Here is a 17,152-nt window from a genome sequence, read left to right on the forward strand (position 1 = left end):
AATTTGTCTGTACTTTTTAATGTAAAGGATTAGGATATACAGTATATATTTTTCCAGATGTGTTACAACTGTTAGCGATTGTACTGTATTATGAAAGTATTGTGATTTGTTTTTAATTTAGTTTATGCAATAAACCGAATGTCATTTTCGAGTACTTATTTTGAATCTATAACGAAGTGCTATCTTTCATCACCACGATGAGATTAACATTGATTTATTATTATTATTATTATTATTATATACAGTAATATCTATATTAATATTCTGGTAACTGTATTAATTAATCATTGCGATTCAACTGACTATAAAGTTCACAGATGGCGTAACATTCTATATCTCCCCGAGTCAGATAGGAGCTTCTAGGAATTCTACGCAATTAAAAATGATACAGAAAGTCGATTAAATTTTAATTTTCCTGGCGAATATTTTTATATTCCAGAAATTGGTTAATGTTACCTTAGGTAGCCAAGATGGCGGCTCGTCTCTAATTCCAGCAAGGAAACAGTAGGACGCACGTTCTAACCTAACCTATTCTAATAATTTGGCTGCTAATAATTATGGTAATTTATTAGAATAGGTTAGGTTAGGTTAGAACGTGCGTCCCCACTGTTCCCTGTCTTCTGATAGCTGGGATAGGAGATGAGCCGCCATCTTGGCTACCTAAGGTAACATTAACCGAGAAAGTATATATAACAAATAGAATCAACCTGAAATTATTCCATGATAGAAGCAGTTACAAATTCACAAATACTATCAATTATTATTATAGATAAATACTTTATATAATGTTTCTATCTATAATATTATAGAGATAAACATGATAAATATATGTAATAATTTTTATCTTTATAATAATGATTAACCAATACAAAAAATATGAATTGCATTACATTCTGAGAAATAGAATGCGGATATATTTAGAATTCTGAATATTAAATACAAATGAAACCAAAATATAATCAGAAATTTATTGTTAAATCGTTCAACTTTCATTTTACAATACAGTCTATCAAAAATTTGAGCTATGTTGAAAACATATAGTCTGTAATAATAATACAAATATAATTGAGTATAATTTTGAATACAAAGTTTAATATATAATTTTTTTTATCTATATTTGACTTGTTATTTATACTTATAATTATTTTAAATCCATTAAATTTAAAAAATAATGTGTTCATTTTACCAGTTAGGCTGTCTTTACTTTAAAGACAAAGACTGAATTTTCAAGCAGCGGAATGTTTTCAACTTTAGTGTAAGACTTATTCGCTTGTGCCAATAAATATAGGTGGCGTATGAGTCGACCAAAATGGCTGCCACAAGGGGTATACCGTGCTTGACAATGTACGAGAGTTACCTGTGTGTTGTCTTTTTAATAACTTTTCTCTCTGTAGTCAAAACGTTTTATTTGCATTTGTATCCGACATTAATCCTAGTTGATTTCGTAGTTGTTTAAGTATCTATGATTACACTTTGTGACATTTTAGAATATGTGGCTGATCGAAAAAGATGTCTTACAGAAGGAGAGGAAATACCAAAACTGATAACTTCATATCTATCCAGCTCTTTCTCAGCAAACAATTCACTTCAGTTTCCCACAGCTAATTTTGCTGAGCTTAAAATTCTTTCATACAAATGTTTTCACCCTATCTAATATAGGCCATCGTCAGGTTTAATATTATAAATGTTCCAAAATGGAACGTACCGTTTTCGAATATTTTACATATTTAAAATTCAATAAAATAATTTAACTTTAAAATAAATCGAAAGAAGTGTGTATATTAAATAAATAAATAAACAAATAAAACATAGAAAACAAAGCTAAGTAGAAAGAAATGATTTAAGGGTTTTTAAGTGTCATTCTTTTTTCTATTATATATTTCCACGCTGTTGGAAGCGCATTAGCATCCATAGCATTTAGGCAACGGTTTTTCATTTTACTTTTATAAATTTCCACCTTTTCCATCTCCAACGCAATAGATGGAGAGTGCACCGTTTAAATGACTTTAGCCTCTTCCCATTTTACAATCGATCCTTCAGTCTGTGCTATAATTGATAATATTGTGCTGTTGTGTCGTTTGTCAACGTTGTATCAAATGCTCTTTTTCTTATAAAAATCGAGAATGATCTATAAAAGAGCACCTAATATCTGTAGCTTGCTACGGAACGATAAAGACAGCGTAAAAAAGGAAGGTAAAGCTGGGGTATATAAAATTCCATTTGAAAATCAACAGTTAGGAATCGAAAAAGATTATGTGGGTATGACTAGAAGAAACCTGTCGGTACGTCTGCGATAACATACATACAGTTTTGATAAAGAACACAACACACTATTAGCAAGGGTGAACACTTTCTATTCTAACAAACTGCTTTATACCCATAGCAGTCGCCATTATGTAGTTCGCGCTAATACCGCTAGGTGTCAGATCTATCGTTGTCACAAGCGAATACTTTATAAAGACACTTAATGCTCTCGGGGTATGGCCGAGCCTTTCACTCTGGGGACTCTGAATCGAATCCGGACAGGTCGAAAGCCCAGGAATTTTTCGGATTTGTCGGACCTAGTCCGCACCATTATGGTCTTGGCTGAACCCATAATGGACTTTCTTAAACGGGCTGCCTTTGTGCCCATAAGGCGGAAAGAGTAAATGCATATATAAAGAATCTTTCATTAGGAACAAAAGATAAAAATCATTAACTCGAACATTTTCAGACTATAAGAGGTCAATTTTGTTGTACAAATTTTACTTTAAAGTATACTAACACACAAACCAGAAATGTAGCTATTATCGCAATATTAAGAACTTTAGATTATAGGCTATGTCCTAAAGCCAGATTAAAATCATCACCATGTCAAATTAGATGTGAATATGACCAAAATTTTTTGAAATCAAAGAAAATTATGCTTCTGCATATTACCAGAACAATTCTATTTTAAAAAAACAGCATAAATATTTTTAACATTTATAATAATTATAACATTATTGTCGTCATCATATAAATATTCAAATTAATTTTGAATTTAAATGAAACATTTTTTCTTCCTCATTAACTTTCTCTTATACAGTCAAATCTGTGAACAACGGCCAGTGACGGGGACATAAAAAATGATCGATCTTCAGAAGTGATCGTTGTTTGGAGATTATTTTGTATGCGTTTTTGTTCAAGAAGTTCTTGAAAAGATGGCTGCTGTTTAGAGGTTCGACTGTATTAGAAAAGAAATATCTAAAATCATTTTCAATATATCTTTTACATCAATATTTTAAAAATTGTTTAAATAATGAGAGTATAACTTTACCTACATTTGTCAATAATTAAGAGATTATCCATAAATTATGTAACTCAGTTATGGATGAGTAGGTATGCAGATAATCGCGTTCCAAAGGAATGGTTCGTTGTCTAATTCGCCAAAAACGAACACGAAAGAAGAAAACTGTTGCATAGCGAATGACCCACCAGTGGCCAAGCGGTTCCGTTCCCTGAACACAGGGGGTTCGAACGTGGGTTCGTGCCTTGCCAGGACGCTAGCCACGTGGAGTTTGCCAGGTTTTTTCCACGTCTAATGCCTGAATAGGGGCCAGTTACCCTTAAAAAGACCTCCCGGAAGGCATCCTTCCTAGGCAGATCGCCCGTGTTGCGCTGCCATAACTTGACTAAACAAACAAAAAGCATAGCGAACCGTACTGTTTGTCACTGCTTTGTAAGTATAAGTATAATGTAACGTTCTATGTATTATTCCTTATTACGATTGAGGGGATTGATCGAGGATACGCATTTCGTAATTTTAAGAGTGGGTCTGTGCGACTGTGTTACGGAGCGTTACAGGGGGTGGTAGTTGCAAAGTAATGTTATGTAATTTATGGAGATCCCTAAGCGCATATTTTGAAAATAAAGATTTGAAATACAACAACGTTGTTTGAACGAACAAACGAACATAAATCACATACGGTATATTTCTAACAAACAAAAAGTTCATTAATAATAAAGTATGAAATTTATTATTATAGAACAGGAAGTAGCCTAAGCCAATACCCGTTTAATAATTTATAATAAGTAATAAATTTTAGCAAACGTCACTAGAAAAATTCTAAGTCTACAGGAAAACGTTTTTAAATTAAAATTTTACATATTTTTATGATGTGAATCCATGTAGGTATAGAAATCCATAACATTTCAACACTTTCCATTTTGATTTTTGTAATATTTCAAAAAATGGATGTAATAAAATATAAAAAATACAAGTCGTATAAAATTCTTTACTGTTGTTATAAACTTTTCTGTTCCTTAGCTACAGAATTATTGTAATGAGACTATATAAAACTCATTATAATAAAGAGGTTGAGGCCGAAGTTTTAAACGCGAAAACGTGTGCGTCGAACGTTCAGCGCCGCTTTCCTGTAAGCCTAAAAATTTGACAATGGCGTTTGGAATGTCGAGCATGATTCCACTGACTTTCCAAACGCCATTGTCAAACTTCTAGGCTTACAGGAAAGCGGCGCTGAACGTCCGACGTACACGTTTTCACGTTTAAAACTTCAGTCTCAACCTCACTAATACTAGGCCGGATGGCCGAGCGGTCAAGGTGGCAGCCTACCGCTCTGGGGGACCCGGGTTCGAATCCGAACGGGTCGAGAAATCTCCAGGAATTTTTCGGGGGATGATCCGTTCAGATATGTCGAGCCCCGTCCCTCACCACCCGGTCGCCCCATTGTGGGCCTGGCCAAACCCATAATGGGCCTACTAAAAGAGGCCCTCTTAGTGCCCACAGGGCGGAAAGAGTTAAAAAAAAAACCTCACTAATACTTCTAAGAGAGTGTTTTAATTAAACTCATCGTGGGTTCGTCTAGGCCACAATGGGATTGCTAGGTGATGAAGGACATGGCCCGCCCGACGTACCATCCCCAAAAATTCGTAAGGTTTTTTCGATCGGTCCAAGGAATCCAGAGCGACAGGTTGACATCCGACGTCAGGCTACATAAAAGAAGTATCAAATTTTAATTCGTTATGAATGGGTTTTATTATAAATTTAATGGAATCTTTTTACTCGTTATTTTTTCTTACGTAATTTTAACAACATACGAACATCTTGATATAAAATAATGTAGTGTATCGAAAATAACTATACGAAAGTTATTGCTTTCAAGTATCTTCAAATATTTAAACAAAGAATATACTAAAAACTGCAAAATGGAATTAAAAAATATTTTGAATTCGAAACTAAACAGAATGTTTAAATTAAAAATGCAATGAGTGTCAATAAACATTTCAAAATTCTCATTTGATTATAATTTAAAATGAGTACCAGGTTGAATGGAAAAGATTGGATCTTTGTTGACTTCGAACACAATATAGTGCTTTCGACGATCACTTGGCTTTTCTTCTCCCTGTTATTTAGTTGAGACAAGCATTACGTGCGTATGTAGCTCGTTTCGGGCCTAATATGCCCCTTTTCAGTCAACTAAATATTAAGACGATGGACACTTTACAACCAATGTTTCAGGCAATGGCACTTTACAACTAATGTTAAGAACGTTGGTTTTAAAAACTTTTTAACTTTAGAACTTCTAATTTTAAAACTTCGACTAAAATCAGTATCAGTACTAAAATTAGATCTTTGTTCTATTCCGTTATACATAAAACAACGAATGACTAAAAATGGACAACAACTTAGAAATAAAAGTTGTTTACCTGATTAAATTTACAGATTTCTTACTGAATAATCTAAATGTTATATTGCCGATTAATTGTTAGCATGTCTTTGGTTGAAAATAGTGAAATTATCAGTCATTCGATTTAGCTACTAAATTGATTGTGATAAAATATCATCCTCTGATTACAGATGTATTTGACAATTAAAAATCTTACGTTAATTTAGAGATTGCGGCCGTCGTTTTCAGCCCAAAACGTAAACGTCGGACGTTCGAGCGCCGCCATCTGGCAATTATAGGTTGATAATGGCATTCGCTACGTCTAGCATGGCGAGTAGAAGATCGGTTTTAAACTTTTCATTTTTTTGTGTTTGAGGTTTAAATTATGACGTATTTCATTAAATAATGATTATTTAAGCATTTATGAATAACACTGTAAACAGTGGTGATATTTGAAATATTTAACAAAGGGTTCGCTAGCAGAAAATTTTTCCCTAACAATTACCGACAAACAAAATGGAAGTTTTGGCTAGAAATAAATACAATACCTTTTCTTGCGATATATCTAATAATCAGTGGCGTATTTGGAACGTAAGGAGCCCTGGGCGTAGACCAGGTAACAATAGTATATTAGTGCTGTCGACCTTTTTTTTTTCAGGCAGAGAAATTTTTCACCCCGAATTAATGCTGATAATAGACAGATGTCATCATCTCTCGAAATACAATATCCTTTTTATTTCGCTGTCCATAGCCCGACACGTGTTCCACAGCTATCTTGTATTATCTCGCGCGCGAGATTGTGGGATCTCTCTTATGACCGGATCTAGTTTCAAGAACTCTCTTGAATCGATCGCGATGAAACCTCGTTTCGGTCGAGATTGAAACGATCGAGAGAGATCGCACCAAGGCATAATCCCCGACCTTGCTCACAATCTAGATTGAAATGCTAGATTGAAATGCTGAAATGCTCGGTGCGAACGGGGTATAAGGCTCTAGTTTAGTAGTGTTACAGAGTATAATACGTATATTTTAATATATTTTTTAAAAGAAACGAAACCACTGAGAAATGTTACGTGTGTTTAACAAGGTTCGGGAAACTGAAAATTTTACCAACAGGTTCGGGCGAACCCGTTCGGAAAACTGAAAATTTTAACAACGGGTTCGGCCGAACCTGTGCGAACCCGCTGAATATCACCACTGAGTAAAGAAACAGACGATTTTAATCCAGAAATCATTTAGGTTAATGTTACCTATGGTTCCAAGATGGCGGCTCGTCTCTGATTCCAGCAAATAGAAGGGAAACAGCGGAAACGCACGTTCTAACCTAACCTAACCTATTCTAATAAATTACCATAATTATTACCAATAAAATTATTAGAATAGGTTAGGTTAGGTTAGAACGCGCGTACCCACTGTTTCCTTGCTGGAATCAGACGAGCCGCCATCTTGGAACCATAGGTAACATTAACCATTATTCAATTATTCAATTTTTTTGCAAGTGATGTGAAGTGCTTATAGAATTTACATATATTTGTCTTCATAATAGCTTATTATAATTCTGTAGGAGTAGGCTTGTTCTTCTACGGCATCTTCTACCATCAACAACGTAATAGGTTCGTAAATTTTCTAAAAATTAATTTCCCGAGCTTCTTTCCGATTTACATAAGCCACTACTTCCCTCAACAAAAGTATGAGGTACTCCTATCGTACGGTAGGAGACACGACGCTAATTAAAAATAATTATTTAGTGTTATTAAACATCCTATAAATACTTTAAAATAGTTTAATTTGTTTATTTACCTTCGCTGGTAACATTCGTCATTCTTAAATGTTTCCGCCATTTTTCAACAATATCCCATGAGTCAGTGCGCGATGTTCACGTCGCGCATTGACTCGTGGGATGTTGTAAACGTGCGCCGCAACGTATTTTACTTGGAGTTCAAACGTCAAACGTGTACTTCTGCTTGCCGTATAAGTTTAGCGTTTGAACTGTGGCCGCAATCTCTCTATTAATTCAAAATTGCTAGACGTCGGAAGTCCCCATAATAAAGGAGTTCATTTTGACCATGATTTGAATCATTTTATCAGTTTCTTTTATTTAAAATATTATAATTGTTAAATTTGGCGGATTGGAAATCTTGTATCGATACTTATTTTTTAATTGCTTCCTAGTTCTTATAATATTAAAACAAAATTTTAAAAAGAAAATCAACATTCAAACGATATTGCGGTTGAGATGACGGCAAAACACGTTCCTGAAGCAGAAAAATGTCTGTCTGCATATTCTGAGGAATACGGAATCAATCAGAAATTTACTCATATTAGCTATGAAATCTTAAATCTTATCCATCACGATCATAGTATTATATTATGATGGCCGAGGCATTAACCTATCGCTCTGGGGATTAGGATCGAATCTGGGCGGAGGAATCCGTCCCTCACCATTCTTCCTCCCCGTTTTAAGCTTGCCGAATTTATGATGGGCTTGATAAAAGGCTCTCTTAATGCCTACAGGGCAGAAAATGTCAAAATTGAAAAAAGACATGTTTTTGCTTAGAAAAAGTAGAACGACTTCGAATTTTAGAAGTGGGCGGAATCGTGAACTGGTTAGAAATTGCGAGTCCGGAATCCCAACACAACTGGACTTATGAATTCTGTGTTACTGAACACTGCTCAAATGTCCTCATTGAATGACATCGGAATAAATTTTTGTAGATACCGTAGATCTAAAAATTTTATACACGTAATTTATATTTTCAGTTAAGAAGCATATCGGCGGCTTATATATGCTATCTGTATTATTTAAATGACGACTTAAGATGGTCATGAGGAAGAGGAAGCTTCTGCCTCCAAGAAGCTATTCAATCAAGATCCCCGCGATTTTTCATATTTTGGTTTTACACTTAGCCCAGTTCGTTTTCTCTTCAAATGACGTATTCAAAACGTACACAAATGATGTCATCGGTATTGAGATCTATCACATCCAAACAGACAGAACAGTGTGTCTACTCTATTTGCACATGCCAATGAGATTATATTTTCTTAGCGTTGCAAGATAATTGGGAATAAAATCTAGGACAAAATGAATTCTTCCCGAAAGATATTGGTACGCTTCGATTCAAGGATATGCAATAAATGTGAATTTTTATTCTGCAAATGACAGAAATACATTTAAAATGTGGAAAAAGAAAAAGATACTTAACTGTAGAAACAGTTTTCAGAATAAAGTCCTCCTGTTGCTAGATGTCAATCGGAAAAAAATCCCGTACAATCCCGGAAAACCGGGACATCTGGAAACTTTATATTTTCTTATTTTTAATTGTTCGAATAAAAAATACCATAATAACACACAAATAAAATTGAATCGAAATATATCATTATAAATATTATATAATGTAATTAAGTGGCTGATACAGAGTAATAGAAACCAATAATTAATGTACTGTAATTCCCATTGCTAACTCACGTTTTTGATAATTTGATATAAAAATAATACGAAAAATATATTTGTATTAATTGATTAATAAAAAATGTTTATGAAATATGATTCCGCTTTATGCATTAAATGAACCTACGAAAATTACAGGAAAATAAAAAGGTGAAAGAATAAATTCATTCATATTTCTAGAATTCGCTAACAAATTATTTTTCTCCTCTTATTGAAAATTCTTTTATATTAAAGAAAGTCATAAAAGTATGGTTACGACGTTTTTAAGCATCATAAATACTCATATTCTTTCTTTGTTTTTATTATGTTTACCACAAAAAGTTGGTATCAGATTCATTCAAAAGATATTTTCTGATAGAATAACTGATATATAGGCTAATTCTGTAATTATCTACTATGTTTATTAGGTGCCGTCCATTAATTATATGTACAGTTTTTGAACCACTTTTGACATCCTCCCTCCCTGTTGTGTACAATGACAAATCCCCTCCCATTTAATTATGTATAGTTCATCGCTCTCCCTGACATTGAAGAAATGACCGTAAAAAGTTCTGCACAAATTTTCTAACCGATAGTTTATTCAGATGACTATTATAGGTTTATAAGAACAAATTCGTATGCCAGTAATGAGACTAAAAAATTTCACGTAGACTATGCTTCGTTTCCCTTCCTCCACATCATGTACAAAGATGTACAGTACTATGTGTATAGTTTAAGGAGAGAACAACCCTCCTTAAACCATACACATAATTAATGGATGATCATTTAACTCATATTAATTTGCAAACACATCTGTGATAATGTTTTCTGAAACTCGCTTATTTGCAAGTTATTTATGATGTAATTTAAATATTATCTGTGTAATTCAAAAAAATCATGATTTCATGAAATTCCTACAAAATGTATCTGTAGAATTGGTAATTCACGTAGAGATATTGTCATTGTAATCGTGTAATCGTGACAATACGTTTTCCAGTATCAATTAATTGAGACTTGCCTATTTCGTTTGCAATAAAACAATTTAAAAAAGGGAACAAAGTGAGTTTTTGTGTATATTATTTAAAATAGCATTCCAAATCTGTGTATTTTTTTATTATTATTTATTATTTAATGAGTTAAATTAAAGTGTTTACAGTTTGTTTACTGACGTTATCCGAAAAGAAAACAGAAATTTATTATTCAAAAATCAAATACCTGTAGTCTTATGCATTTCTATAAGGAATAATGAAATTTCGATTGTTTATATAATCATGATTAATGATGATATAATTGGCGATTGATTCATAAGGTTACGATATTTACTTAGACTCTGCCAACTTAAAATTTTAATCCATTTATTAATTCTTCACCATTTAATAGAAAAATTATGAATTCGATTTTCCCTCCTTTTTTTTAAATCCTGTATAATGCAATTATAAGCCGAAAAAGTTTTTTTCTGCAGGTAATTAATTTCCGGCAACATAAATAACATTTTCTACTTACGTCCGCTATTTCCAACAAAACAAAAATGGTAAGCATCAAAAAATCATGACTAGAATACTTTCGATAGAAAAATGAATCCAGGACGCCTCCTCTTTCCTGCATGTTGCAATATACGTGCAAAAACACGAATAATTTAATAGCAACGTGCTTTTTTCCTTGCTTAAATATATCTTTGGTTGCTCCATTAGGATGTAATCTATTATTTTGATATATTATTTCTCTTAACATTAAACTGAAACTAAAAGTTTTTGCCAACATTTCCGTTGATATATTTTTAAACTATATTTATTTATACAAGTATTTCCTACGTTATGTAAACTTTTATACATAAAAATATATCGAAAATTAGTACAGCTGAATACATATAAACAATCAACGTAAAATATATTCAATATTTAGTTAGGAAACTTTTATCATCTCTCCGAAAAAAACAACTCGTTCCATTATTTCAATAAATCAATCAATAAATTTGTATCTTATGCACCATACATAAATTAAAAAGAATAATTAAATTATTTATTTATAACACTGATTTTTCTTCTTCTTCTTCTTTTTTTTTATTTTTTTTTTTATTGAATTTGGCAGGATACGGCCCACTTATTGTTCAAAAATTTACGAATCGTTAGCTCTCGTTTTCTATATTAAACCATCTATTATCATTCAAAATTAATTTTTTTATAATTATTTTAAATTCTTTTAAGGGTTAAATATATGTATATGTGTACACGAGTGAGCAGGCACACAGCTTCAGTATTAAATAATTTAAAAACTGAACACTAGGTGGCGGCGTAAATTCCTTCATTCCTGAAGCGTTATCTTTGTCAGTAATTTAAATTGTTTAATTTAAAAGTGAAGAGAATGTTGTTTTCTTGAAGGAAATTATATATTAAAATGTATAATTTGTAATTAATGTAAACACATGAATAATAATAATGATAAAAATTACTTGTTATACTAAGTTTATCTTTAGCTCTCCGGGAATGTCTTTACGGTTACGGTTACGGTTATTTCTTGAACTCATTCCAATTTAAAATGCAATTTACACACGATATTCTTATTTTTACGTTTTAAATAAAATAAATTTTAAATAATAAATCACATTTAATGTTGCGCTTTCCCCCGCTTTTTTTAATATCATATTTTAAATATATATATATATAATAATAATGATATTTTATAATTTTTATAACAAGGTATGATATTTTAAATATAAATATACTAAATATATATGCTTATTTACATATACATATTTTACTATATTTTAACATCGAAGATTCAGTAAGCTTTTACGCCGACAGATGGCAATATACTCCATTACATTATTTACTACTGATTGTTATTGGAGGGATGACGTCATACGGAGACTCGTTAAGATTTTTTTCGGTTAATTTTTGTACTTATAATGGAAAAAACCTTCCCCAGGATTAGCGAATATTGAGGAAAAAGAAGTATAATAAAACAGGAACGTAGAATACAATGGATGCATAACGGAAATCACCTCCCGCATCCGGTCAAATTATTGATACTTACAGAAATTTGCAACGCTTAACGTTTTCTTGAATCTTTAACGAGATATAGTTTTTTTTTCCTTCTTTTTTTATTTCTTAGAGTTTGTATTTCTCCTGTCTCATCGATGTTTACATATATATATATATATATATAAACCTCACACACATTTTCGAAATACTGTATATAGATATACTGTATATGTGTGTATATCGTATACATCTTTACTCGGAGTATCTGTCATCCTTTCAGGTCCTATGGCGTTTTTTTCCCACGTTCGGACATTATATGTTAGCTGGACCGGACGTTAACGTCATGTGACACGTCTTAGCAATAGTAGTCGAAAGAACAATGACTAAAAGTCGAATTCTTTCTCTTTTTTCCCCTAATGTGATATTTTACGGGGAAACGATCTGTAACGAAAACTATTTTTATAAAATGTCGACGTTTTTCTACCAAGGTTAAAACTTTAATATCTAGACTAATTATTTTCAGTGATAATGCATGTAGACGAAAAATTTCTATCAAAAAGGAAATAAGTATATATAGTATATATAATAAAATGAATGAGATGATTTACATACTATCTGTGTCTGGTTAAAATAACTCTTAGTTAGATGTATAAGTGCTGTTTGGGAATTTAGCAAATTCTACTTGCAGAAATCTATTAAGGATGAATGCTGTATAAGAGAATAGTGCTGAATCACCACGTGGTTAGAAGCTGCGCGGCTTCCAACCACGTGGTGAGACTATTGGTAGATGAGAACTGAAGACACGCCTGTTCAACGAATGACGTCAGGAGCAGCGTAGCGAAGCAGAGTAGAAAAGTTGAAAGCACACGAGTGGAAGATTCAGCGTAACCCAGTACGCCGTGGCGTGTGTATGTGGATTCGGGAGAAGTGGTGTACACATTTTGTGTTGGTGTCTTTTTTTTAGTGTTATTATTTAAATGGAGATAATGTCAACGGCTATGGTGTCAGCATTCTACGAGTACGGAGATAGTGTGTACAAGGTAAGCTTGAGTCGTTTTTCCGTTCTAATAAAAGTAGGTCAGAGAGAGATGGGTAGTAAGTAGCCTAGTTAAGAAACGAAACGAGTCGGTAATCTCGATACTATAATAAGTTTTATTTGTTTTCGGCAGAGTCGAAGTAATAGTGCAGTTACGAATAGTCGGAATATGGGTTCTCCCGTGGCCATACAGAGTTTACGTCGCACCACCAGTTCCAGCCCATCCAGTAAGAGTGAAGCCAAACAGTCTACGAATGCCAGTATGATGTGCAACTCTCCAACGAGGGAACAACATCGCAAGTTAGATCGAAGTCTCAGTGAACCAGTGGAACGTGCCAGGCAATCAGCATCTGGTTCGAATCAAGCGAATTCGAGTCGATACAAGACCGAATTGTGCCGTCCATACGAAGAAAACGGTACGTGCAAATACGGAGAAAAGTGCCAGTTCGCTCACGGTATAAACGAATTGCGCACTCTCGTCCGTCACCCTAAGTACAAAACCGAATTGTGTCGGACTTTCCACAGCACCGGATTTTGTCCCTATGGTCCCAGATGCCATTTTATCCACAACAGTGAAGAAACCAAGAAGCATTTGCTCACGCATCTCCAAGTAACGGGAATGCAATCGATCCGGTCGACCGGCAGCGAAAACACAGTCAGTCTGCCTCAGCAGTCGACCCAAACACAACCATCCAGACCAAAAGCCCTGTCTATCGGGAGTTTCAGTCTGGGATCAACGGGAGATCTTTCTCCGCCGTCCAGTCTCAGTGGGAGTCCCACATCACCCAACAGTTTCTTCGTCGACGAGCCCTTCGCTGTCTTTTCACCCAGTTCCACTCCCACACCTAAAAGTGTGGGATTTGCTCCAATCCAACCTGACTATATCAAAACAAATGGCCAGTACGGGAATTACAGTGCCTTCTCCAACGACCTAGTTCTGGACTTATATCGAGACCAACTAGTAGGATACTCTATGGAACCTTCACCACCATCTCCAGTCGAATCCTTAGGTTCTGAACTCGAGTCTCTCAGTCTGGGTGGAAGTCCTGTGCCAGCAACATGTAGTTCGCCGTTGGATGCAACTCGCGGTTTGCCACGTCTGCCTATATTCAGTCGACTGGCTAACTGCGATTCGGATTAGACGTTCGACTAATTCCGAAGGCTTCCGATCTATACAGGTCGGTGTACAGTGTTTAATTCTATTGTAACGAAGGGACCAATTTGATTTTTGCCAAATTTGCAACTATTGTGATTTTACAAAGATGGCGTCGTTCTGTACGAAATGAGCTTTTTTTTTTTCATTCGAAAAAGATCCACTTAATTTATTTCTCTCTCGTAAAGATTCTTTTTTTTCGAACGGGAGTACAATTATATTAATTGGAGTTTTTAGCATTTCTTTTTAATTCTATTGGAATTTTTCTATTTTCTAACTCCACAAATAGTTCCCTCCAAATATAAAACGCGCAATAGTTTTGGTATTTTTAGGATTTAGCTGAACAGAAATCTTTACCTTCTCCCTCTTAATCAAATCTTTTCTTATTCAGTTACGGGCATGATAGGTTTTTAATACCTTCAGAGAAAGCATTAATGAGAAAAATCAGTCCTACGTATTCCCATATTTAAATATTAAGTTATTTATTATAAACTATGCCTTAGGTAATTATTATTATTATTATTATGTAAAACTTTTTATCGGATACATTTATATTATTATTATATTATTATATTATTATTATTATTATTATTATTATTATATTATTATTATTAAAATGCTCATATTTAAATCTTGTCGTTGTTAGATGTATCGACCGGAGAAATAACGATAAAAAATATTTAAAAAATTTAGGAAGGTGTCTTTTGAGCTTTTCCAAAACAAATATTCGAAATTTCTTAAAATTAGGCTAGGCTAAAAAAAAAGTTCACCAAAGACTGTAGACTAGATTTAATTCTTGATTAAATGTCTAAAAAAAAGGAAAAATTATAGTCGGAGAGTTTTAATTAAAATAGTTTTTTCCCCGGTTTGGTAGCTTAAGTTTTATGTCGTCCTTTGTATGAAGAAATGAAACATCCTGTGTACAGTTAAGTCATAATCGCACAAATTCATACAACGGTCACAAAACTAGAAAATAGTTTTAATATGACCATTTTCTTAAGTCGAACGAGTGCTATCCGGCCAGCCATTTTTTAAAAAACTAATTTAATAACCAAAAGGGTGGCACTAGCTCACGAGGCATCTCCCACATTATCCCTCATATTGTGATTGATTTCCCACCTTCTGAATAGAAATTTTAAAAATCAAATGTACAGATATCGAAGAATAATGTAAAGAAAGAAAAAAAATTCATTTATTATTATTATTATTGATCTTAACAAGGTGCCTTATTGTGTGGCCTTTCTTTTTTTGACCTGTTGTAGTAACCTGCGGACCAGATTTTAAAAAAATAACAAATTTTTTTTAAAAAAAACAAAAGTTGTGTATGTGCATAATCTATTCGAATAAAGAGAATGTATCACACCTAATTTATCTTGAATATAATTTTAAATATACGAGTTTTGTAAGAGAATTTCGTAAGATTTTTTTTTTTTAATGCTTTTATATTTCCTTTTAGTGATGGGGAGAGATAGAAATTGTATTGAATTAAAGTGAATCGGATGATACCATTGTATCGGGTAACTTGTTGTTCGGTTTGTAATGTATACTTTTGGAAAAACATACGGAGACCGTTCAACTCTCCGTCTCAAATTACGTTTTGTCAAACAAATGGTATTAAATTCGACACTTTAACAAACCCGGCAAACTACAAAACATCAGCAGGTTGGAGGAAGTACGAACGTGTTTTATTTATCTAAACGGACGAGTCCATTTGATGTAATTTATTCTACAGGAAATGTCTGGTTATAGAATGCAATGGTGTTAAGTGTTGACGTTTCAGGCAATGGGAATTTGTTCCGTATATCGAGAACAGATGTGGGGTGTATCTACAAAGCGGCACTATATATAAAAATCTATTGGCACGATTAGATTCGCCCGTATTGAAAAACATTATTATTATTATTATTTTAAAAATTCAAAGCTCTCTGAGAGGAAAAATTTAAATTAGTCGGTATATATTCTTTTTAATTACTATTTAAAATTATTCTAAGAACCAGAATTATAATTACATAGACCGTGTCACTTCAAGTTTTCATCTTGTCCAATCTTCAGTACACCCTGAATATAGCGAGCTAATGACCTTGATTCGTGACCCTATTAAAAACACCACCACCTTTTTGAATCTATTTACTCTGATTATTTTATAACGAAGTTTATCATATAAAAAAAAGTTTTATTTTCTAAATTAAATCTAATAGATAATATATATTTTAAAAATATATATATATACAGTATATACTGTGCATAATTTGTAGCCTTAAATGTTGGATCAGTGCCTCTTCAACCTGATTCCTTTACGAGATGGGTGGAGATGATGTTGAATCGGATTCTATGTCATGACCTAAAAATTGGTGTTTTTGTTTTCAAGGCTAAAATTGGGTAATCTACTTTTTTCTTTTCTCTTCCTTATTTTCTAAGACGACCCTTTATTTCTAATAAAACTATTAATTTGTTGACACGAAAATATATATTAACTTGTAACTATTGTTCGTACGTTTTTTTCGGCGGGAGAGTTTGTTCATTTTATAGTCCTACGTTTTATAATGTAACAAAAATTGAATAGATCATACATCATCGTTCGTGTGTTGTTTAGGCGATATAACTGATCTGAATAGAGAAGTGCTGAATTGTATAGAGATTTCAAAACACCAAGAATGATAATGCGTATGAATGGTATGGTAATAAATGACGTCATTGCATTCTAATTATTTAAACAGGAATATCTAGCTATTATAATTGTTAAGATCTATAAAATTTTCTATATAAGCACAAAGTTTTTTAAAATAATAACTGTGTCATCGATGTGTGTATAACACACCAGATCTATTTTGTTAGGTATTATATATTTTAAAATTTTTTAAACACGAAATATTTATTTATATACACCTCTCGCCATTTTAACTATTG

General features: G+C 33.0%; 1 protein-coding gene across 1 annotated transcript; it reads left to right on the forward strand.

Moving 5' to 3' along the window:
- Positions 1-12,900: 12,900 nt before the first annotated feature.
- On the forward strand, positions 12,901-15,612 carry LOC136989589 (mRNA decay activator protein ZFP36L1-like). The gene is made up of 2 exons (XM_067287804.1): positions 12,901-13,096; positions 13,226-15,612. Exons 1-2 carry the CDS (start codon positions 13,034-13,036, stop codon positions 14,231-14,233), a joined length of 1,071 nt encoding a protein of 356 aa, XP_067143905.1. The 5' UTR covers positions 12,901-13,033; the 3' UTR covers positions 14,234-15,612.
- The last annotated feature ends 1,540 nt before the right edge of the window (positions 15,613-17,152 follow it).

This window comes from Centruroides vittatus, unplaced genomic scaffold (assembly GCF_030686945.1).
Source record: "Centruroides vittatus isolate TY-2023 unplaced genomic scaffold, ASM3068694v2 scaffold_712, whole genome shotgun sequence".
NCBI lineage: Eukaryota > Metazoa > Arthropoda > Arachnida > Scorpiones > Buthidae > Centruroides > Centruroides vittatus.

Bases quoted from the DNA above. Each gene is read 5' to 3' on its own strand.
- LOC136989589 (XM_067287804.1), top strand. From the start codon at position 13,034: ATGGAGATAATGTCAACGGCTATGGTGTCAGCATTCTACGAGTACGGA. The intron at 13,097-13,225 runs GTAAGCTTGAGT...TGTTTTCGGCAG, and splicing joins ACGGAGATAGTGTGTACAAG to AGTCGAAGTAATAGTGCAGT.